Genomic DNA, 21,479 nt, shown 5'->3' with positions numbered 1-21,479 from the left:
CAGTGGATGTTTTTAAGGCAGAGATTGACTGGTATTTGATTAACAAAGGTTACAGGGAGAAAGCTGGGGAATGGGGCTGGATCAGACCATGATTAGAATGGCAGAGTAGACTCGGTAAGCTAATGGGCCTACTTCTGGTCCTATGTCTTGTGTTCTTGTGATGTCATTCAGAAATTGCTTCATTAGAATTTTCTTTCTGACATAGGTTATGCAGTCCCATTAAAGTACTATAATTGGCCTCAACACTTTTGGGCCATCGATTAAAAACAAACTTGATCACAAGTCCCTCAAAGACTGCTTCAGTGAAATGAGCTGGGCACTGTGGACCATACTGCTGATGGCAGGCTATTCAGAAAGAATTGATAGAAAACCCTTTATTGGGTTTCACAATGGTCTGATTTGGGCCTCACCTCAGTTAGTATGTAATAGTGATGTAACCAAATCTATTGACATAAAAATGTGGTATGCTAAGCAGACTAAGAGGGAATACATTACTGAGACATGAATAGATGGAATGTGTGGGCAAGCTCAAAGGTTATTTATTTTGTATACAAAATAGCTCTGGATATTACTCAAATGAGAAAAAGCAAACAAAAAAAAAGGATGTCCTGAGATTTACGGGTCCATGTTCAAATATCACTAAAATGCTGCAATCAAGTAAAAATAATTAAAATAGCAAATGTAAAAGAGCCTTTTAATAACTCGAAGGCTGGGATACAATGGAAAGTTTGGCAGACCTTTCCAAAACATGTTATGGAGCTTATGCAGTCTTTGTAATTTATTTTGGAAAGAATAAAGGTTATTTTATATAAATTAGGCTGATATTGTCATGGAGAATAAAAAAACTAGATTCACGATTCAATTTATTGTCATATAATAAAAGCAGTGCCCTATGACACAAAATTGCTTTAATTTGCTGTAAGGCAGACAGATTCGCCATCGGCAGAAATTGCGTGAAGCACCTCTTATAGTCAGACAAAGAAAATCAATGAGAGATCCCTCCAGAGTCACTGAGTGTCCTTGGATTCTCCTCCAGCCCCACTGCAGCCCCATAGAGACCAGTCCAAACTATTGGCAGCCCGAGCTCCAGATCCAAACCTCCCATATGATTAGGAACCCTTCAGCGCCCTTGATACCCTCTCATATCCCAGTTCTGATACCTGGTACCCATTCAGTCAGTTTTGTGTCAGTCTCCAGCTTGATGCGAGTCCCTTGACTGCAATCTCCAGTTGCACTTGTGGTTGCTTGAGCCGTAGAATTCTTCAATGGTCTCCCACCATGGCCACCATCCTGTGGGTCTTCTCCTCTGCTTCTCCTTCTCAGATAGCGGGGGGAGGTAGAAACGTAGTCTCCCCATTTTATAGTACCCTGTGCCAGTCCTCCACTTTGAGTCTGTAACCCCTCGGTGGCTGCTGCCGATCAGAGGTGCTGCCATCTTCAGCATAGTCTCCACGGTCATGGGATTTTAAATACACCATCGACTCCTTTCAAAGCCTGCATGGAGCTGATGGCAGTCTGACTGGGCGGCTAGACCCCTTGGGAACGCTGTGACTCCATTCCCCGCTCTCCATGGGTCTGCACTTGTGGCAGAGCTGCCAGTACAGGAGCTCCGACAGCACCAACCATAATCGGATATACAATAATTTGGATAGTCAAAACTGATTGGGATAGTCAACATGGCTTTGTGTATGGTAGGTCATGTTTAACCAATCTTATAAAGTCTTTTGAGGAGGTTACCTGGAAAGTTGATGAAGGAAAGGCTGTGAACGTTATTTGCATGGATTTTAGTAAGGCCTTTGACAAGATCCCACGTGGGAGGTTAGACAGGAAGGTTCCGACACTAGATATTCATGGTGAAGTAGTGAACTGGATTCATCAATGACTTGACGGGAGAAGTCAGAGAGTCATGATGGATAATTGTTTCTCAGACTGGAGGCCTGTGACTAGTGGTGTGCCTCAGGGATCAGAGCTGGGACCATTATTGTTTGTCATCTATAGCAATGATCTGGATGGTAATATGATAAATTATATCAGAAAGTTTGCAGATGACCCTAAGATTGGAAGTGTTGTGACAGCAAAGGTTGTTTTCAAAGCTTGCCGAGGCATCTGGACCAGCTGGAAACATGGGCTGAAAAATGGCAGATGGAATTTAATGCAGACAAGTGAGGTGTTGCATTTTGGAAAGACAAGCCAAGAAAGGACTTAGACAATGAATGGTAGAACTGAGGGGCTTGGGAATACAGATACATAACTCCCTGAAAATAGCATCACAGGTGGATAGGGTTGTAAAGCGAGCTTTTATCATATTGGCCTTCATAAATCAAAGTATTGAGTATGGATGGTAAAGTTGTATAAGACATTGGTGAGGCCAAATTTGGGGTATTGTGTGCAGTTTTGGTCACCTAACTACTGGAAATATATCAATAAGATAGGAAGAGTGCAGAGAAGATTTATTAGGATGTTGCTTGGAACAGGGAAAGGTTAAACACAGGATTCTGTTGACACTGTTGTTAAGTGAAAAAACACACAAATGCTGAAGAAATTCAGCAGGTCAAACAGTGCCTTTATGTAGCAAAGGTGAAAAGGTTAAACAGGTTAGACTTTATTCCAAGGACCGTACAAGAATGAGGGGAGATTTGATAGAGGTATTTAAAATTATGCGGGGGGTAGACAGAGTAAATACAGATAGGCTTTATCCATTGAGGGTAGGTGAGATACAAACAAGAGGACATGGGTTAAGAGTGAAAAGGGAAATGTTTAGGGAGAACTTGAGGGGGAAACCTCTTCACACAGAGAATGGTGGGAGTGGAGAATGAGCTGTCAGCTGAGGTGGTGAATGCAGGCTCAATTTTAACATTTAAGAAGAATTTGGGCAGGCACATGGATGGGAGAGAAATGGAGGGCTGTAGATTGGCTGTAGGTTAGTGGGACAAGGGGAAAAAATGGTTCATCACAGAATAGAAGGGCCAAAGGGACTTGTTTCTGTGCTGTAGTGTTTTATGGTTCTATCGAAGGGGTAGCTTGGTTGAGGAATTCACAACTAGCTGATAAGGGAGAAGGAGAGTAGATTATGGGGCTCTCCCCAAAATATAAAAAAAATTCTAGACATCGCCAACCAACAGTGTCATGTAATTGACATGTCAGTCCCTGTTATGATCATCTGCTGCCTCAACATTTGATCTGTGGTATATATTGTTTATCTTTTAACTTTATCATTGCTGACAATTAAACTTGCCAAAAGCCTCACTTTTCAACAATATGCGCTACAATTTGCTGCCTCCAGGTTTACCTATCTTCCTGTCACCACACTGGCATCATTTAACATCTGTATTTGAGGGAATAGATTTGCAGGAGGTACAGTGATTTGGACTGGATTGCTCAACAGAAAACTGGCATGAACATTACAGGGCCAATGACATTACCGTCATAACTCTCCATATGATCTACAGCCAAGATCTGCAGAAAAAAAACAAACCTATTGTTCTGTACAGCCTCACACAAGGTTTAATGCAAGATATATATCGCTGCACACTTCTAAAATTCTATGACTGCCTTGTACTTGTGAACAATTTTTAAAATGCTTAAGTAGGCATGTTCTAATTTTACGATTTTTAACTGGATCATTTAAATTTGTCCATTTATTCTCTCCTAATCCCACAATTTCTTCTTTGTTTAATTTCTCTCTTTCTGTATTTGATTCAAAATATACTGTTTATGTCCTGTGCTGTTATAACTGAACTCCTCTTCTCTTTGGTAAACCAGGTAGCTTGGGATGTTCATCAGAATCAAAGGCTTATTCATCAAAGTCATCAATGGGGTGGCACGGTTAGCATAGCAGTAAGCGCAATCCTGTTACAGAACTAGCAACTGGGGTTTGAATCTGGCGCTCTATGTAAGAAGTCTGTACACTGCCTTGTGTCTGCGTGGGTTTTCCCTGGGTGCTCCAGTTTCCTCCACCCTTCAAAATGCACTTGGTTGTAAGTCATTTGGGTGAAATTGGCTTGAGGGCTGCAAGAGCCTGTTAGCTGTATGCCTAAATTTTTTTTAAAAAGTGCCAGGTATCCAGTTCATCACACTGCAACACCTTAACTGCAGTTCCAGCAATTTGAAATAGGGGAAATCTCACCAAAGTTGGCACTGCTCCACTCCACTCTTCCAACTTAAGGTGCCAACTAGATTGACACTTTATAACAGAACCTAACAAACTCTACACTGTTGGAGAACATGCCTTTTGACATAAATGTTGTCAGGATTATATAACTAACAACAGTATCTACACTTGGTAGGTATAAGTATATAGTTGACCATAAAGTGCTTGGGATATTTTTATGATATCTTGACAAAATAAAATGCAATGTACAGTGAATATTTTCCTTATTTAGGTTTATAATGGTAACTCCCCTCGTAAACTTGCTGCTGTTCTTGAATTACCAGGCCACTGGATATCCTTCAATTCCATGCAAGTTGCAGAATATAGTATCAGCCTCTTTCCCATGCCAAAGTTTATCCATAATTTCTGCTAAGTTGGGATGTACATGCTTTCACAGTGGACTTTGAATATATGCAATGTATACAATTTAATGGAATCCTTAGTTAACTTATCCTTGACTCGGTAATTATTAAATAAACCTGATGAATACATGTAATGTGTTCACAATAGAAAACAGAACTTCAATTATCAAAGATTTCACCACACACAAGGACACTAGCCTCAAAATTGATACATTTTAAAAACTTTCTCAGACAAAGGGAAATGTTTAAAAAGTAAACATTTTATGCAAGCGCAGGAAATGAATGCAAATGGAAAAACAAAAATTTACCTTTAAGCAAATGGATGGAGGGGATGAAGGTTAATGGCAGAAAATGACAGCAGATGAACAGCAAATGGAGCATTAATCAGAATGGGCTACTACAACAGTGATTACAAATACAATGCATTTCTCACTGAATTCTCATTGAATTAACTTACAGGAACCAGTTTCCAATACCATTTGGTTGGAGACTTCACAGGAATCAGCATCAAGGAGAGAGAAAGGATGGAAGCAATGAAGAAAAAAAAGAAAGTCACAAGCTTGTCAAGGATCATATGTGCTACTTTCAAAATCCATTACTTGATGATACAAATAAAATGACCTAAAAAGTTTTGAGAAGTATTAGTTTGCTGTTCTGGATGCATTTGCCTCATTCAGAATTTGAAACACAAGACGGGCATTTCCGTCTTTCAATGTATTGCAAATGCATACAAACTATGCAGGAAGATAGGGTTGCTTAGTTTAAGAATAATAAAAGCAGAAAATACTGGAAACACACATGACATGACATCTGTGAAAAGAGAACAGAGTTGAAAATATTTTGCTATAACTTGGAAAATTAAGAAAAACCAATTATAAGTTGAGATAGATAGAAAAAAGGGTATATTATAGGGCAAGGCTGAGGTTAGCTAAGTTTACTACGCTGATAAGTCATGTGTGATGGAATATTGATTGGAGTTAGAGATCAATGATACAGACAAAGGAGGGAAAATATTGCAAACTGAGCAACAATCATTCTATGTAAAAGGAGAGAGAAAACTGAGTCAGTGTGACAATTGGATGATATGCAGCAGGAATGGCTTGTTCTCGTACAAGCAGGGAAAGGGCCCTACCTGAAATTGTACAATTTGAAATTTGTCATGGAAGGCTAAGATAGAAGATGAGCTTGCATTGGGACAGTGGAGAAGGCCACAGATAGATAAAAGGAGTGAAATCAAGAATAAAAGTGACAGGCAACATGAATATCCTATGAACTGAATACAGGTGTTCTGCAAAGCAATCACCAAATCTGAGTTTGGTTTCCCTGATGTAAAGGAGACCACATTGTGAACACGTATGCAGTTCACCAGATTGGGAGAAGTGCAAGTGAATTCAAGTCAACCAGAAGGACAGTTTGCATCTCATGTGAGAAGGGTCAAAATGACAAATGTTTTATCCCCTGCAATTGCAGAGACATGTCTGACAGACCGACAGTCTTCAATATTTTGCTCTCCATTTACCCTCTCTTATCTTTATGATCCACTCTCTAACCGCCACTATCAATCACCATGTAATCCCATCGAATCCTGATTTCACCCAATCACAATGAATCCCTCCCTTCTCATCCTTTGCAACTTTTAAGTTGTCTCATTTCCAAAATTCCAATGATAGGTGTTCAACCTAAAATATTCACTCATTTTCTCTTTCCACAGATGCTGCCCAAGTGATGCTGTGTTGCTGTGTTTTGTTTTTATTTCCAATTTCCAACATTTGAAGTTAAAATTTTTTTAATGTTTCATTACAATGCCCATAACATGTTTTGAAATTATGGTTAATGCTTTATTTTTTTGTTAAGGGAAACTAGATATTTATCTCCTTTTTATCAGATTCTTAACAATCTTGCTTTAAATGCATCTGGAAACACAAAATGTACAAAATGGTTATTTACAACAAGTGACCTTCAGATTTCAAAAATTGAATGACACAGATTTTTCGGAGACGGAGACCTCCAATAACTCATTAAAAAATTCAGAAAAACTGGGTGGGAATGAAATTTTGAAATCTTATATATAAAAAAAAATGTAAAAAGTCACCGCTTAGAATAATCACATGTCTCCAATGGGGTCTGTAGAGTTTAAAACCTTGTGTTGACGATTTGTGGTCATTTTATGACTTTCCCTTTAAGGATTAATTGCTTTTGTAGAGTTACCATAGTTACTATGATGTCATATGTCATAATATCCAAGCAGATGAGGAGCTCGTTCTCATTCTTGGAAGAAACATGAGCACTTGATAAACTTTTCTTTGAATTTATCATTTCTATTGATCATCATTATTGTTCATTATTAATCATTTATTATAATTTTAATTCATTTATATTTGTTTGTTGAGCATCATTATCATTTACGATATGCTTTGTTTTACTCATCATTATGAAATGCGAAGCTATGAAAATTTTAATTTGCTTTTATCAATGAAAAATTAAAGCTATTTACAGTTGCAATTATGGTTTAATTTATTTAGATGATTAAGGTACAATTCAGAATATCGAGGCTTACTTTTCTTGAAAGGTGACATGTTTTGAGATTGAGAAATATTAGAAGCTGAGAAATGTCATCTACAGGGCCAACTCTTGGGCCTTAGCAGAAGCTTTTATAAAATTTAAAAAAACACAACTGGCTAGACTATGTCAAAAATACCATGGAGGGCTGCTGGATAAAAGGCAGGTAACATTGCATTCTCTGCCAATCTACAGATTCAGCTCAAAAATCATTGTCTGGAACATTCAAGTATTGGGAGCCTTGTTAATTGAAGAAAAAAAATGTTACTCCATGAAACCTTGTCTAAAATAGAGAAAAAAAATCATCCTTACAATATCTCATGATGTGGCTGTGAAATAGTAACAAATATTTATAATGTAGCTTTTTAATCACATTGTAATATTACTGGCATTGCATTTATGTGAAGCACTTTAAACATTGGCTAACAAATGTTGCGAAGTCCAACTACTCATGTTTGTGTAATAGTTAACATATAGAAGGACAATGCAATGGTAGTCAGGGCATTGTTGAGCTGTACTGGAAACTACTTAAATTCCAGTCAGTAATGATTTCAAAGCCAACAATATAAGCAGGAAAACTATTGAATTAACAACCCTCGTGTCAAGTACTTTAAAAATAGTTGGGTAAAACTAATGTACCCTTATTTGCTGTACCAATAAGTGACCACATAGGCAAACTATAATTCTGTGTACTGTCATCTAAATAAGTTTTTTTAAAAATAAATTAACTGGAAAAAGGACATGCTGTTAAAATTCAACAATCATGGATTTGGTGTACAAATGAGTTATTTAAGAAACAAAAGTGTATGTAAATACAGACCATTCAAGGTATCAGAAAGTATATATTTTTTCTTTGCTAGCAATTACGTTTTGTTTCTTTACGTTTGTAAAAGAAGTGAATCCAAAATTATCTTTACAGTTCACCTGTAACCATATAAACCCTCTGAAACAACTACAATGAAATGATTACAAACAGTCCCAGAGATACATCAGGGTTCCCAAGATCTGTCCCCACAATGATTTCTTCACAAGTCACCCAACTGTTTCCACAGTAACCCATCTTATATTGCTCCACATACACTGTTATAGTTTTTTTAATTTCATTGAATAACCACCGAACATCATATTTAAATTAACGAATCAAACATACACTGTATTCATTAATGAAGGAATAACTTGAAGCTACCATTACTAGTTTGAAAAATTCTTTTAAAAAATATGAAGAATTTGCATAAAATCAGATTTTTAGAAGTCAGATCACTCACATAACTGGTTGATGGGAAAAAGATGTGCAGCACATGTGCCAAGTTTGTTCTGTTTAATGGTAATGCAGGTTGAGAGGATACTGTCAATGAATGAATGAAGGAACTATGCTTTCCCTCCAGAACCATTCCTCTTCACCCCCCTCCCCCCCCCAACCATTAGGCACTCTATCCTCCTTCCATTATCCATCAGGACGAAAGCATGTCATGGGGGACACAGTAACTTGAAGTAATTTCCAAATTAACTGCTCTGCAGCTAAGAAAAGTTAATATGTCCATTCAATGCATTTCCATCAGTATGTTTTTTGACTACTACTGGTAAGAAAGCCTGGAGTTACAAATTCACTTTGATGTATACAAACTCAATATGTACAGAAACTTTGAATGAAGCAAAAATTCAGGATGTCATCCTTGAGCAGACTGCATCATCCTCAGCTCGTGCTCATCTCATCCTTCTGGTTTGTGTTTTGAAGCAGGGTCAGCTGGAGACAGTGGTCAGTGCACTGCCACAGGACCTCTTCCAACAGCAAAGATGCTGGACATCTGACTCCCTCCAGTTTGGATTAACTGTTATGCATCAGGGCCTCTCAGCATTCCAGTTGCGATGACTGGCTGATGTCATCTGGCTCCATTCACTTGAATGGAGCTTCTAACTGAACAAAAATGTTAAATGTAGGCAAGTAGATTTCTTATTTTTAATTTCTCTTTTAATTTAACTTTTTAATTAATTCTTTGGGCTACAAGATATTTTAATTACATTTATTTTTACTCTAATTTGATAATTTCAGCCAATTTGAATTGTTTTTAAGATACAATTAATTATCAGGGCATTTTTCATCAGTTCCAAGAGTCTTTGACAATATCAAACCTGTCAAAGGACCACTGGGAGTTCTGAGATTTGGACGGCGGTAATCTCGGGATTCACTAGCTGCTTCACTGGAGTGGTGCGTCGTCTTGCTCACTCTCGTATCAGAGTCAGATTACTCCGGGTTGGAGGGCTCCATGGGCAGTGGGCTCAATCCATTATAACCCAGCCCATCCCTCTTTCTTGTCAGTAAATGCTAACACGAAACATAACAAGTCTAAGACGAGCAGAAAATAGCTAAGGTCAAGTATATCTGGTCTTATCCCATGTTGTTTACTTTTCGATTCATACATCCCACTGTTTAAAAAATAAAATCTTCCATTGGAAAATCACTATTAAAATTAATAAGAGTTTTTGTCACCAAAACATGTCCTTGGCATTTCAGTACATTTCCAAATCCATTCAACTTCATGATTTAGTGAAAACACATTTTGCTTCCAAAAATGAATAGATAAGTTGCTTTTAATATTGGAAGATAAATCATTGCATTTATTCTCATTTACAGTATAACTTTAAAATTCTTCCCAAGTTGACTACGTTTTCATGTCAATCTGCACTTGTGGATTGTGAAGAATTGTAGTCTGTGTCTTGAATCTTGTACATAGTGAAACAGATTCAACAACCAGAGCCAATCTTCATCAAATGTGATTTGCCTCTCTTGCTAAAAGCAATTATATTTTAGCTGGGAAATTGTGATATTTATCTATTAGCCAATAAAACAGGCTTTTCACCATCTTAATATGAGACCAAAATGATGTAAAAGAAGAATCTCAAGGTTAGATTTAGCAGCCTCTAAAAAAGTGACTTGACGATGACTTAAAAGTGAAAGTCAATAAATATTCATACTGCTGCTTAATAAGCAAGGGAGCTGACACATTATGCAGAATGTGTCAGCTCCCTTGCCTATTAAACAGGAGTGATATACACTTGCACACTATGGTTATGTGTAAGAAATACATTGCCACTGATGAAGTTCAATCTGAGTTCCTACCCTTTGACTTCCAGTAAGTTCTGGCCCTTGCGGTCGTCTCAACTTTTGCTCCTGGCCAACTATTGCCTTCAAATGTTCATTTACCTGAATCAATTAGAAAAATAAAATACATTTAAGATCATATCCAATATATTTTTCAAAGTTCTGATAACTTGTATCATTTACATTACTGAACTGATTTACTGACTGTTTAAAAGAAATGCAACAGGTGAAGGAGTGCAGTGGATTGAGGGAACCTGAACAATTAAATGACAGGACAACACCCTTCATTTGTGGAGATTTCTCCAAAAAGTTACACCTGATTTTTGATCACCAGTAACATGTTGAAACAAGTGGGGAGGAAGGAGGAGGAGGAGGAGAGGGTAGGTGAAGTGAGGAGGGGGAGAGGGAATAAAGGTGGAGGAGAGAGAGGGAAAGAATGGGGAGGGAAGGGTGACATTGGGAGACAGGTAGGAAGGGGGAAGAGACAGGGAAGGGGAAACTAGGGGGTTGGAGAAAATGGGGTAAGAGGGGAGCAGTGGGGGAGAGAGGTGCTGGAGATGGGGGCAGATATGAGGGTGATGGGGGCAGATATGAGGGTGATATGCAATGGAGATGTGGGAGACGGGGGGAGAGAGGTGGAGGAAGAGGAGAGCTGGGTGGAGATGGGAAGATGACGATGGGGAGGAAGACTGGGTAGTGGGGGGTGGGAGGGCGAGGAGAGGCCAAAGGGGGGGGGGAATCCAGAATGGTGGAGAGGGGTAAAGGGGGAGAGAGGGGATAGAAAGAGAGGGAAGGAAAGGAAGGGGGATAGGGTTTGGAGAGGGGGAAAGCAGAAGAGACAGGTAGGGAGAGGAGAGATAGAGGGAGAGAAAAGGGGTACAGGAGGTGATACGAGGGGGGATGGTGATGATGGGAAGACATGGGGGAATGTGGGGAGAGATGGAGGGGAGATCAGGTACAAGGAGGGGAGAGAGTGGGGGATACAGGGAGTAGATTGGGGGAGGTAGCTGGGGTGACAGGGATGGTGACAGGAATGGGAGATAGGAGAGACAGCAGGAGGCAGGAGTGAGATGGGGAGATAGTAGGTTGGGACAACATGGGGAGACAGGAGAGGGATTTGGTGGGGAGACATGGCAGGAAGACAGGAGTGGGGAGACAGAGGAAAACTTCTTTTCATTATTTTTGTTATTTATACATCAAAATGCACCAAAGATTATGTCCTGAATAGTTAGCACTTTACTCAGCATGTCATGAAACATTTAATACATTGGTGTTGGTGTATGAAATTATTTTGTAGATTGCACATTAGAAAAGGAGCACTTGTTTTCTATTTCTGACAAAAAAGCCTGATCATATCCACTCGAAATACATATACTTAAAAGATAAAATAATTGCTGTCTTGTTTCAGTGCCTCTGTACTATACCTGTGGTTGTCCTATGTAACGAATGATGGGAAGATCATTCTTCCAATATCATCCAAATTAACGGTCAAGCATATTTGGCGATTGAGAGTGTGATACCCAGTGTAGTGCCAGAAAGAAAACTGTAGGACAAATGTTGCATCATATTTCAGCTGTCTCACCAAATTTCTGAACATTATCCTCCACTCCTCCCACAACATGCTCAAATCCAACGTCTGTATTTAATTTTGCAATTATGCACCTCACATCTGCAGTTAGCATGTCATGACAATCTTACAAAAATTGACTCTGACCCAAAAATACAAGTTGATTACTCCTTGTTTGTCCATTTCCTGTGGAAACTATATTTACAGATTATTGAATAATTTTCACAGTTTGATCTGATGGGTTCATTAACAAACCATAACTGGGATAAGACAACCCACCTTATGTGAAACTCTAAGGAAACTTTATCCCATGAATTAATTCACAGAGATGAAATGACAATAATGCTCACTATAATATTATTTTGAAAACTGCACTTAAAATACAATTGTTATTTATCACGATACAAAGGGGACCAGGATGTAATCAGTTCTAAATTTCAATGTGTGCAGTTCAAAGGTCGACTAGTTAGGTCAAATGCTAAATTAAAAACTGTATCAGAGAGGTATAAATACATTAAAACAATCCTAACAGGCCTCCCTAATTTATTAAACACTCAAATCCTGTTTCTTTTTTCAATCTGGACTTAAGTTACCACAATATTATCTTTTTAGAATTTATTTAATTGCTGTCTCTTCGAGTTGGAATTTTGATTTCCAAAATGAAAATCACAATTAGCTTTTGGACCACATCAACTTAAAGCTGGGCCTTCACGGTGGTTATCTCAAATATCAATATGAACAGTACACAAGATCAAGCTGACCTGCCTCAATATCCATCAGTTGGTGGCACTTTCATCAACTGTAAAGAAGTGATTAGCCTTTTTCACAGTTGTCTCGATGTAAGTTTGGTTATGGAGCAAGCCTACTACTGTCTCAGGAAGAATATGGACCCACTTCAACTCGCCTATCATTACAATGTGTAAACAACAGATGCCATCTCACTGACCCTCCAATGTGTTTCATTCAAGATCTTTTGTCTTGTAATAGTATGGAACATATAATGTTACACAAAATTGCCTTCTACCTGCCATAAGGAAGAAGAGCCACTATTAGTGACACTCAGTGCCCCTTACAGTCCGAGAGAAAAAGAAGCAAAAATGAGTCCCTTCAGAGTGTCTAAGTGTCTGTGGATTCATCTCCAACACTCCCGCAGCCTCTGCAGCTTACACTAACATCAGCAACCCGAGCTCCAGATCCAAACCTCTGATACAATCATGAAAGCTTCAGCGACTGAAGCCCTTTGGGAGCCCTTCTTACCCTCAGCACCCTCTCGAATTCCAGCTCGAACACCTGGTTCGCATGAGCCAGTCTCCAGCAGCCCATGTGGGCCCCCCAATCACAAGTTGCTCGCAACCTGTGTGGGTCCCTCAGCCGCTGAGTGCCTCGCTGATCCACTGCCATGGTCGTTATCCTGTATGGTTGCTTCTTCTGCATTTCCTTTTCAACAGAGCGGTTTACTCCCTGTTTCTGGTGTGCTGTACTGGTCTGTAACCTCTCATGGTTGCTGCCAAGCACAGGTGCCGGCATCTTGGGCACAGACCTCTGTAGTTGCAGGATTTTACTTACAAACACCATTGGCTCCTTTACCAGGTTGCTTAATGCTGGCATGGAGCTGTCGGCATTAGGACTAGGAGGCTGAACCCTTTGGAGCAGCTCTGTGTCTCCGCTTCGCGGTCTCCTGGGTCTGCACCAGCAACACCACTACCTTTACAGCAGCTCTGGTAGGGCTGCCATTTTTAAAAAAAATAATACCTGGACCTCAAGAACACTGACGTCAGACTGTTGTTCATTGACTACAGCTCTGTATTTAACACCATCACAGCAGCAAAAGTAACAATCACACCTGGGATCTGGGATTTTCTTCATCTTTCTGCAACTGAATCTTTGATTTCTGCCTTGTCAGACCCAATTAGTGTTGTTTGGCAAGCAACATCACCTCCTTCTCACTGACCTTCCACACAGGGATACCTCCAGGCTATGAGCATAGTCTATTCTTCTACGATCATGATCACTTGCCCCAGTTTACCTCAAGCTCAATCTATAATTTTGCTGATGGCACTACCATGTTGGCTGAGTAATGGGAAATGATGAATGAGAAATATAGGATGGTGATAAAGAATCTGGTTGCATGGTGCCAGAACAACAATCTTGCCCTCAACATCTGCAAAGCAAGGAACTTACTGTGGACTGTAGGAAAGAGAGTTTGAGAGACTACTCATCCGTCTTCATTGATGGGACTGCGATGGAGAGGGTTGGTACCTTCAAGTTCTTGGTAGTCCATATAACAGAGGGCCTCTCCTGAAGCCAGCACATCAATGCAACTATGAAGAAGGCAAAGCAACACCTCTACTTTCTAAGAAGTCGGAGGAGATTTTTTATGTCATTGAATATGCAATCAAACTTTCACAGGTGTACTCTGGAAGGGAAACTGAAAGGTTGCATCATGGTCTTGTTTGGAAACTCGAGTGCTCAGAAATGCTGATGTGGCAAAATAGCCAAGTCAATCATGGGGACAGACTTCTCACCCATTGAAACATGTATGTTAGGTGTTTCCTCTTTAAGGCAGCCAACAGCATAAAAGGACCCCCATCACCCTGGTCACAATCTCTTCTCATTACTGTCTTTTTTTTAATATAATGATAATAAGTTTAGTGTACATATATATTTATAATGTACACATACACCAAAGTTCTTTCTTACTTTGATTGATCAAGATACATACATTTTCCTTTTCAAATATATACAGTGTCGTTTTCTCCCCCCCCCTTCCGATCCCACCCTCCCTACCTCCCCTCCCATTCATTTAAAGTACAGAATCTAAGATACATTAAATCCGTCAAACAATGTTGTCACTCAATAAAAGTAAACAAGAAATTCCACTGAGTCAATTCTTTTCATTTCCTTCTCCTTCTGTCATTTTAGGTGGTAGATGTCCCTGGTAGGTTTTCTCTATTGTGTTTCATGTATGGCTCCCATATTTGTTCAAATATTGTAATATTATTTCTTAAATTATATGTTATTTTTTCTAATGGAATACATTTATTCATTTCTATATACCATTGTTGTATTCTCAAGTTATCTTCTAATTTCCAGGCTGACATAATACATTTTTTTGCTACGGCTAGGGCTATCCTAACAAATCTTTTTCGTGCACCATCCAAATCAAGTCCAAATTCTTTGTTTTTTATGTTACTTAGGAGGAAGATCTCTGGGTTTTTTGGAATATTGCTTTCTGTAATTTTATTTAATATCTGGTTTAGATCTTCCCAAAATTTTTTCACTTTCTCACACGTCCAGATTGCAAGAATTGTTGTTCCCATTTCTTTTTTACAACGAAAACATCTGTCAGATACTGTTCGGTCCCATTTATTTAACTTTTGAGGTGTAATGTATAGCCTGTGTATCCAGTTATATTGTATCATACGTAACCTCGTATTTATTGTATTTCTCATCGTTCCAGAACATAACTTCTCCCATGTTTCCTTTTTTATCTTTATATTTAAATCTTGTTCCCATTTTTGTTTAGTTTTACCATTTGTTTCCTCATTCTCCTTTTCTTGCAGTTTAATATATATATTTGTTATAAATTTTTTGATTATCATTGTATCTGTAATCATATATTCAAAATTACTTCCCTCTGGTAACCTCAGACTGCTTCCCAATTTGTCCTTCAAGTAGGATTTCAGTTGGTAGTATGCCAACACTGTATCTTGAGTTATATTATATTTATCCTTCATTTGTTCAAAGGATAGTAATTTATTTCCTGAAAAGCAATTTTCTATTCTTTTGATCCCTTTTTTCTCCCATTCTCTAAAGGAAAGGTTATCTATTATAAAAGGGATTAGCTGATTTTGCGTCAGTATTAGTTTTGGTAATTGGTAATTTGTTTTATTCCTTTCTACATGAATCTTCTTCCAAATATTGAGCAGATGATGTAATGCTGGATAATTCCTACGTTGTACCAATTTTTCATCCCATTTATATAATATATGTTCAGGTATCTTCTCCCCTATTTTATCTAGTTCTAATCTAGTCCAATCTGGCTTTTCCCCTGTTTGATAAAAATCTGATAGGTATCTTAATTGTGCGGCTCTATAATAATTTTTAAAGTTTGGCAGTTGTTTATACCATTCTGTTAATTCTGTTAATTTATCTAGTGCTATCCTCGGCTTTCCCCCTTTCCATAAAAATTTCCTTATTATTTTCTTTAACTCTTTGAAGAATTTCTAGTCAAGTGTATTGGCAATGCCTGAAATAGGTATTGTATCCTTGGGAAAATGTTCATTTTAATACAGTTTATCCTTCCTATTAGTGTTAGTGGTAAGTCTTTCCAATGCTCTAAGTCGTCCTGTAATTTTTTCATTAGTGGATAATAATTGAGTTTATATAGATGGCCGAGGTTTTTATTTATTTGTATACCTAGGTATCGTATTGCTTGCGTTTGCCATCTGAATGGTGATTATTTCTTAAATTTTGAGAAATCCGCATTATTCATTGGCATTGCGTTAATCTTGTAACCCGACACTCCATATTCCTTCAATTTCTTATGTAATTCTTTTATTGATATTTCTGGTTCTGTTAAGTATATTATAACGTCATCTGCAAATAAACTGATTTTATATTCCTTGTCTTTTATTTTTATCCCTTTTATTTTATTTTCTGTTCTTATCAATTCTGCCCCCTATATAATGCTTTAATCCAATTAATATACTTCTCTGGTAAACTGAATTTTTGTAATACTTTGAATAAATTATTCCATTCTACTCTGTCAAAGGCTTTCTCTGCATCTAAAGCAACTGCTACTGTTGGCGCTTTATTCCCTTCTACTGCATGAATTAAGTTAATAAATTTACAAATATTGTCTGTTGTTTGTCTTTTTTTAATGAATCCAGTTTGGTCTAGATTTACTATTTTAGGTACATAGTCGGCTAATCTGTTTGCTAATAGTTTAGCTATTATCTTATAATCTGTGTTAAGTAAAGATATTGGTCTATATGACGCTGGTGCGAGTGGATCTTTCCCTGTCTTTGGTATTACTGTAATTATTGCTGTTTTGCATGAATCTGGTAAGCTTTGTGTTTTATCAATCTGGTTGATTACTTCCAGGAGGGGAGGAATTAATAAATCTTTAAATGTTTTATAGAATTCTATTGGGAATCCATCCTCTCCTGGTGTTTTATTATTTGGTAGTTTTTTTTATTATCTCTTGTATTTCTACTATTTCAAATGGTTCTGTTAATTTATTTTGTTCCTCTATTTGTAATTTTGGTAGTTCAATTTTAGTTAAAAATTCATCTATTTTGTCTTCTTTCCCTTCGTTTTCAGTTTGGTATAATTGTTCATAGAATTCTCTGAAGTTTTCATTAATCTCCGTTGGATTATATGTGATTTGTTTGTCTTTTTTCCTTGATGCCAATACCATTCTCTTAGTTTGTTCTGTCTTAAGCTGCCATTCTAGAATTTTGTGTGTTTTTTCTCCTAGTTCATAATATTTCTGTTTTGTCTTCATTATGTTCTTCTCCACCTTATATGTTTGTAGTGTTTCATATTTTATTTTTTTATCCGCCAATTCTCTTCTTTTAGTTGTATCTTCCTTCTTTGCTAATTCTTTTTCTATATTTGCTATTTCCCTTTCCAACTGCTCTGTTTCCTGATTGTAGTCCTTCTTCATCTTGGTTATATAACTTATTATTTGCCCTCTGATGAACGCTTTCATTGCGTCCCATAGTATAAACTTATCTTTCACTGATTCCGTATTTATTTCAAAGTACATTTTAATTTGTCTTTCAATTAATTCTCTAAAATCCTGCCTTTTAAGTAGCATGGAGTTTAATTTCCATCTATTCATTCTTGGAGGGATGTCCTCTAACTCTGTTGTCAATATCAGGGGTGAGTGGTCCGATAATATTCTAGCTTTATATTCTGTTTTTCTTTCTCTATCTTGCATACGAGCTGATAACAGGAATAGGTCTATTCTTGAGTATGTTTTATGCCTACCCGAATAATATGAATATTCCTTTTCCTTTGGGTGTTGTTTCCTCCATATATTCAAAAGTTGCATTTCTTGCATCGATTTAATTATAAATTTGGTTACTTTGTTATTTCTGTTAATTTTTTTCCCAGTTTTATCCATGTTTGAATCCAAATTAAGGTTGAAATCCCCTCCTATTAGTATGTTCCCTTGCGTGTCTGCTATCTTCAAAAAAATATCTTGCATAAATTTTTGATCTTCTTCGTTAGGTGAATATACATTGAGTAAATTCCAAAACTGCGAATATATCTGATATTTTATCATCACATATCTCCCTGCTGGATCTATTATTTTCTCTTCTATTTTAATTGGTACATTTTTACTGATTAATATAGCTACTCCTCTAGCTTTTGAATTATATGACGCTGCTGTTACATGTCCTACCCAATCTCTCTTTAATTTCTTGTGCTCCATTTCAGTTAAATGTGTTTCTTGCACGAATGCTATATCAATTTTTAATTTGGTTATATATTCCGTTAATATTTAAAGTCATATAGTTCAATGTAGCCATTTCATACTTTGTTTATCTTTCCTTTCCGTTTCCTCATCATCACCTTCCCTTCTTATCCATTTCTGCTTTCTTGTTTTGAACACTTTATAAGACAACATTTCTAAAACATCAAACATTTCTCTTATTCTCCTATCTAAAATTTCTTTAATCCCACTATCCCCTCCCCTTCCTGAGTTGCCCTTTATCCCTTGTCGGGCAACCACATCTCCCCTCTCCATTTGGATTTGCGAATTCACTCGCAAGTGTCAACTGATTTCGCAAATTTTCGTGCTTCCTCTGGATCCGAGAATAGTGTGTTTTGCTGCCCTGGAATAACTATTTTAAGTACCGCTGGGTACTTTAGCATATATTTATATCCTTTTTTACATAGGATCGTTTTTGCTGTATTAAACTCCTTTCTCTTCTTCAGGAGTTCAAAACTTATGTCTGGATAGAAAAAAATTTTTTGACCTTTGTATTCCAGTGGCTTTTTGTCTTCTCTTATTTTCTTCATTGCTTTCTCCAATATATTTTCTCTTGTTGTATATCTTAAGAATTTTACTAAAATGGATCTTGGTTTTTGTTTTTGGCTGTGGTTTCGGGGCTAATTTTCTATGTGCCCTTTCTATTTCCATTTCTTCCTGTAATTCTGGTCTTCCTAGGACCCTGGGGAACCAATTTTTTATAAATTCTCTCATATTCTTGCCTTCTTCATCTTCCTTAAGGCCCACTATCTTTATATTATTTCTTCTATTATAATTTTCCATTATATCTATCTTCTGAGCTAACAGCTCTTGTGTCTCTTTAACTTTTTTAATAGATTCTTCTAATTCCTTTTTTTAAGTCCTCTACTTCCATTTCTACGGCTGTTTCTCATTCTTCCACCTTGTCCACTCTTTTTCCTATATCTGACATGACCATCTCTATTCTATTCATTTTTTCTTCTGCACTTTTAATTCTTTTTATTTCACTAAATTCTTGTAATTGCCATTCTTTTACTGATTTCATATATTCTTTAAAAAAATATCCATTGTCTTGCCTTTCCCTTCTTCTCTATGTTCTTCTTCTTCCTCTGGGTTGGTCATCTGTTGTTTCCTTGTTTTCTTTTTACTCTCTTCTTTCTTGTTCTCTTTATTTTCTATGTTCTCTTCCTGTTGTTGTGTTGCAGCTGTCATTCTCAGCTGTGGAGATCGACTCCTCAGCTGGTCTCCCCTCCCGTCAGTGCTTTTTTTTCATGCGCATCGCGCATGTGCGACTCCTCGCGCATGCGCGGTTGCACACTTTTACTTGGCTCCGCGAGCCATTTTTGTAGTCCCGAGCTCGGGACTTCCACTGACCTTAGGGAGCGGGCTTCTCTCTCCACGGCGGGCCTCCTCGGACAGGTAAGGCCTTCACCTTCTTCTTCTGACGTTCTTTCTTCTTCTCTTCCCATTGCTTTCGACTTTTCTTTCTTCGCTGCCATTTTCTTCCCACCTTTACTTTCACTTTGTTTTAATTTTTATTCTTGTAACCTTTGTGTTTTGTGTATTATTAAAAATTTTTTCTGGAGAGGGCTGGAGTTCCCTGACCGGCCACTACTCCGTCACGTGACTCCACCTCATTACTGTCTTTAGGAAGAAGATATAGAAGCCTGAATAACATTTTTTTGAACCTCTCCAAACCATCTTAACCCTAAATGACTTCAGGACCACTAAAAGATCTGTCTGCACTACTAAGATGTCCCTTTTTTCCCCTTATACTAACTGCAAATATTTATCTACCAGTCATTTTATATTTATCATCTTTTTTTTGTCTTGGCATACTATGGTAATTTAATTTTTACTATTGTAGTTTGTGCATCTTACATGCCTGTTGGGCTGCAGCAAACAAGAATTTTGGTGCATCTGTGGACTGTATCCAGCCCCTATGGAGATTGATAGATGCTGGATAAGTGAATTTGCCAGTTGTTTGAGATTACATGTCATGTAGATTGGCAAACTGACCACTAGGGGCATCAATTTTAAACTTTCATATCTTTTACCAATTTATTTTCTGTGATTTTTTTTGCCAGTTGCTTGAATTCCAGATAATGGTGATTTTACTGCACATGATAAACTCACATTGACAGAGTCCAAAATCCTGTTGCTGGACTTGTAAAACATCTACACTTTATTTGCAGCAATGAACTTCACCATAGAAGAATTAAGGTTAGATTTTCAGATTTATTGTCAGAGTACATACATGACATCACATACAACCTGGAGATTTTTTTTCCTGCAGGCAAGGCAGAATTACCACTTATTGGTACTGCAACAAACCTGTACACAATGTACACATGTAAAACAAATAAAGAAATGCAAACAAATTGACTGCAGTACAGAGAAGAAAAAGCACAATAAAGTGCAAAAGTAAGAATCTTTAAATGAGTCCCCAATTGAGTTTGTTGTTGACGAGTCTGACAGTGGAGGGGTAGCAGCTGTTCCTGAACCTGGTGTTGCGAGTCTTGAAAGACTTCAAGGAGATTTGGTTGTAATATCAGAATAAAGAGGCAATGTAGAATTGGAGTCTGGATCTGGCAGATTTTACCTCACAATTATTGAAGTGTAAATCCCACTTTTAATTCTCCACCTTTGAGTTCAATTCTGATGTGCATTTCCTAAATTACAAACTTTGCATTTCAGATTAAACCAAGGCTCCGTCTAGCCTCCTCGATGTATAGAAAACATCCCATGCTACCATTTCAAAATGAGAAGATGATTACTTTTCTGGTTTCTAAGACAATGTTTATTCTTCAATCAATATCATCAAAGCAGATTATCTCTATCAGTATCACTCTGGTTTGTGGGATTCTGCTGTACACAAATTGTCATTGCATTTCCTTCATATAACAGTGAGTACATCTAATAATAATTTAATTAATTGTAAAGAATCGAGACAACTTGAGTTTATGACAAGGACTATAATGGTCTGACTTTATTGGTTCACAGAAAGTCGGATTTGTTTTCTTTGTTGTGACACTCTTTCTTTAGAAAGATAAATTTCTTGGCATATGGTGCTGATACATGACCACCTTTATGAACATATTTCCACGTTAATTAATAGCTGACATTGCAAGGCCTCTCCTTGCACAGAGTAAGTCGTAGGTGGTACCTTGTTTCATACCTCTTAACTGGGCTTCAGTCAGTTCCTTTAATCTGCATCTCAACATTCTAGTAACAATCACACTTGATATTGTATGACT

The 21,479-nt window shown here is 37.5% G+C and overlaps 1 protein-coding gene across 4 annotated transcripts in view; it reads right to left on the bottom strand.

Moving 5' to 3' along the window:
* Nucleotides 1–21,479, bottom strand: part of camsap2a (calmodulin regulated spectrin-associated protein family, member 2a) — a 213,574-nt gene that overhangs the window by 75,208 nt on the left and 116,887 nt on the right. For all 4 annotated transcript variants that reach the window (XM_069937939.1, XM_069937940.1, XM_069937941.1 and 1 more), the window contains exon 4: nt 10,190–10,273. In XM_069937939.1, coding sequence (XP_069794040.1) covers nt 10,190–10,273 — 84 coding nt within the window. The remainder of the gene's footprint in view (nt 1–10,189; nt 10,274–21,479) is intronic.

The sequence above is a fragment of the Narcine bancroftii genome, chromosome 5, assembly GCF_036971445.1.
Source record: "Narcine bancroftii isolate sNarBan1 chromosome 5, sNarBan1.hap1, whole genome shotgun sequence".
Lineage (NCBI taxonomy): Eukaryota > Metazoa > Chordata > Chondrichthyes > Torpediniformes > Narcinidae > Narcine > Narcine bancroftii.
This window is presented reverse-complemented; position numbering and strand designations above follow the sequence as displayed.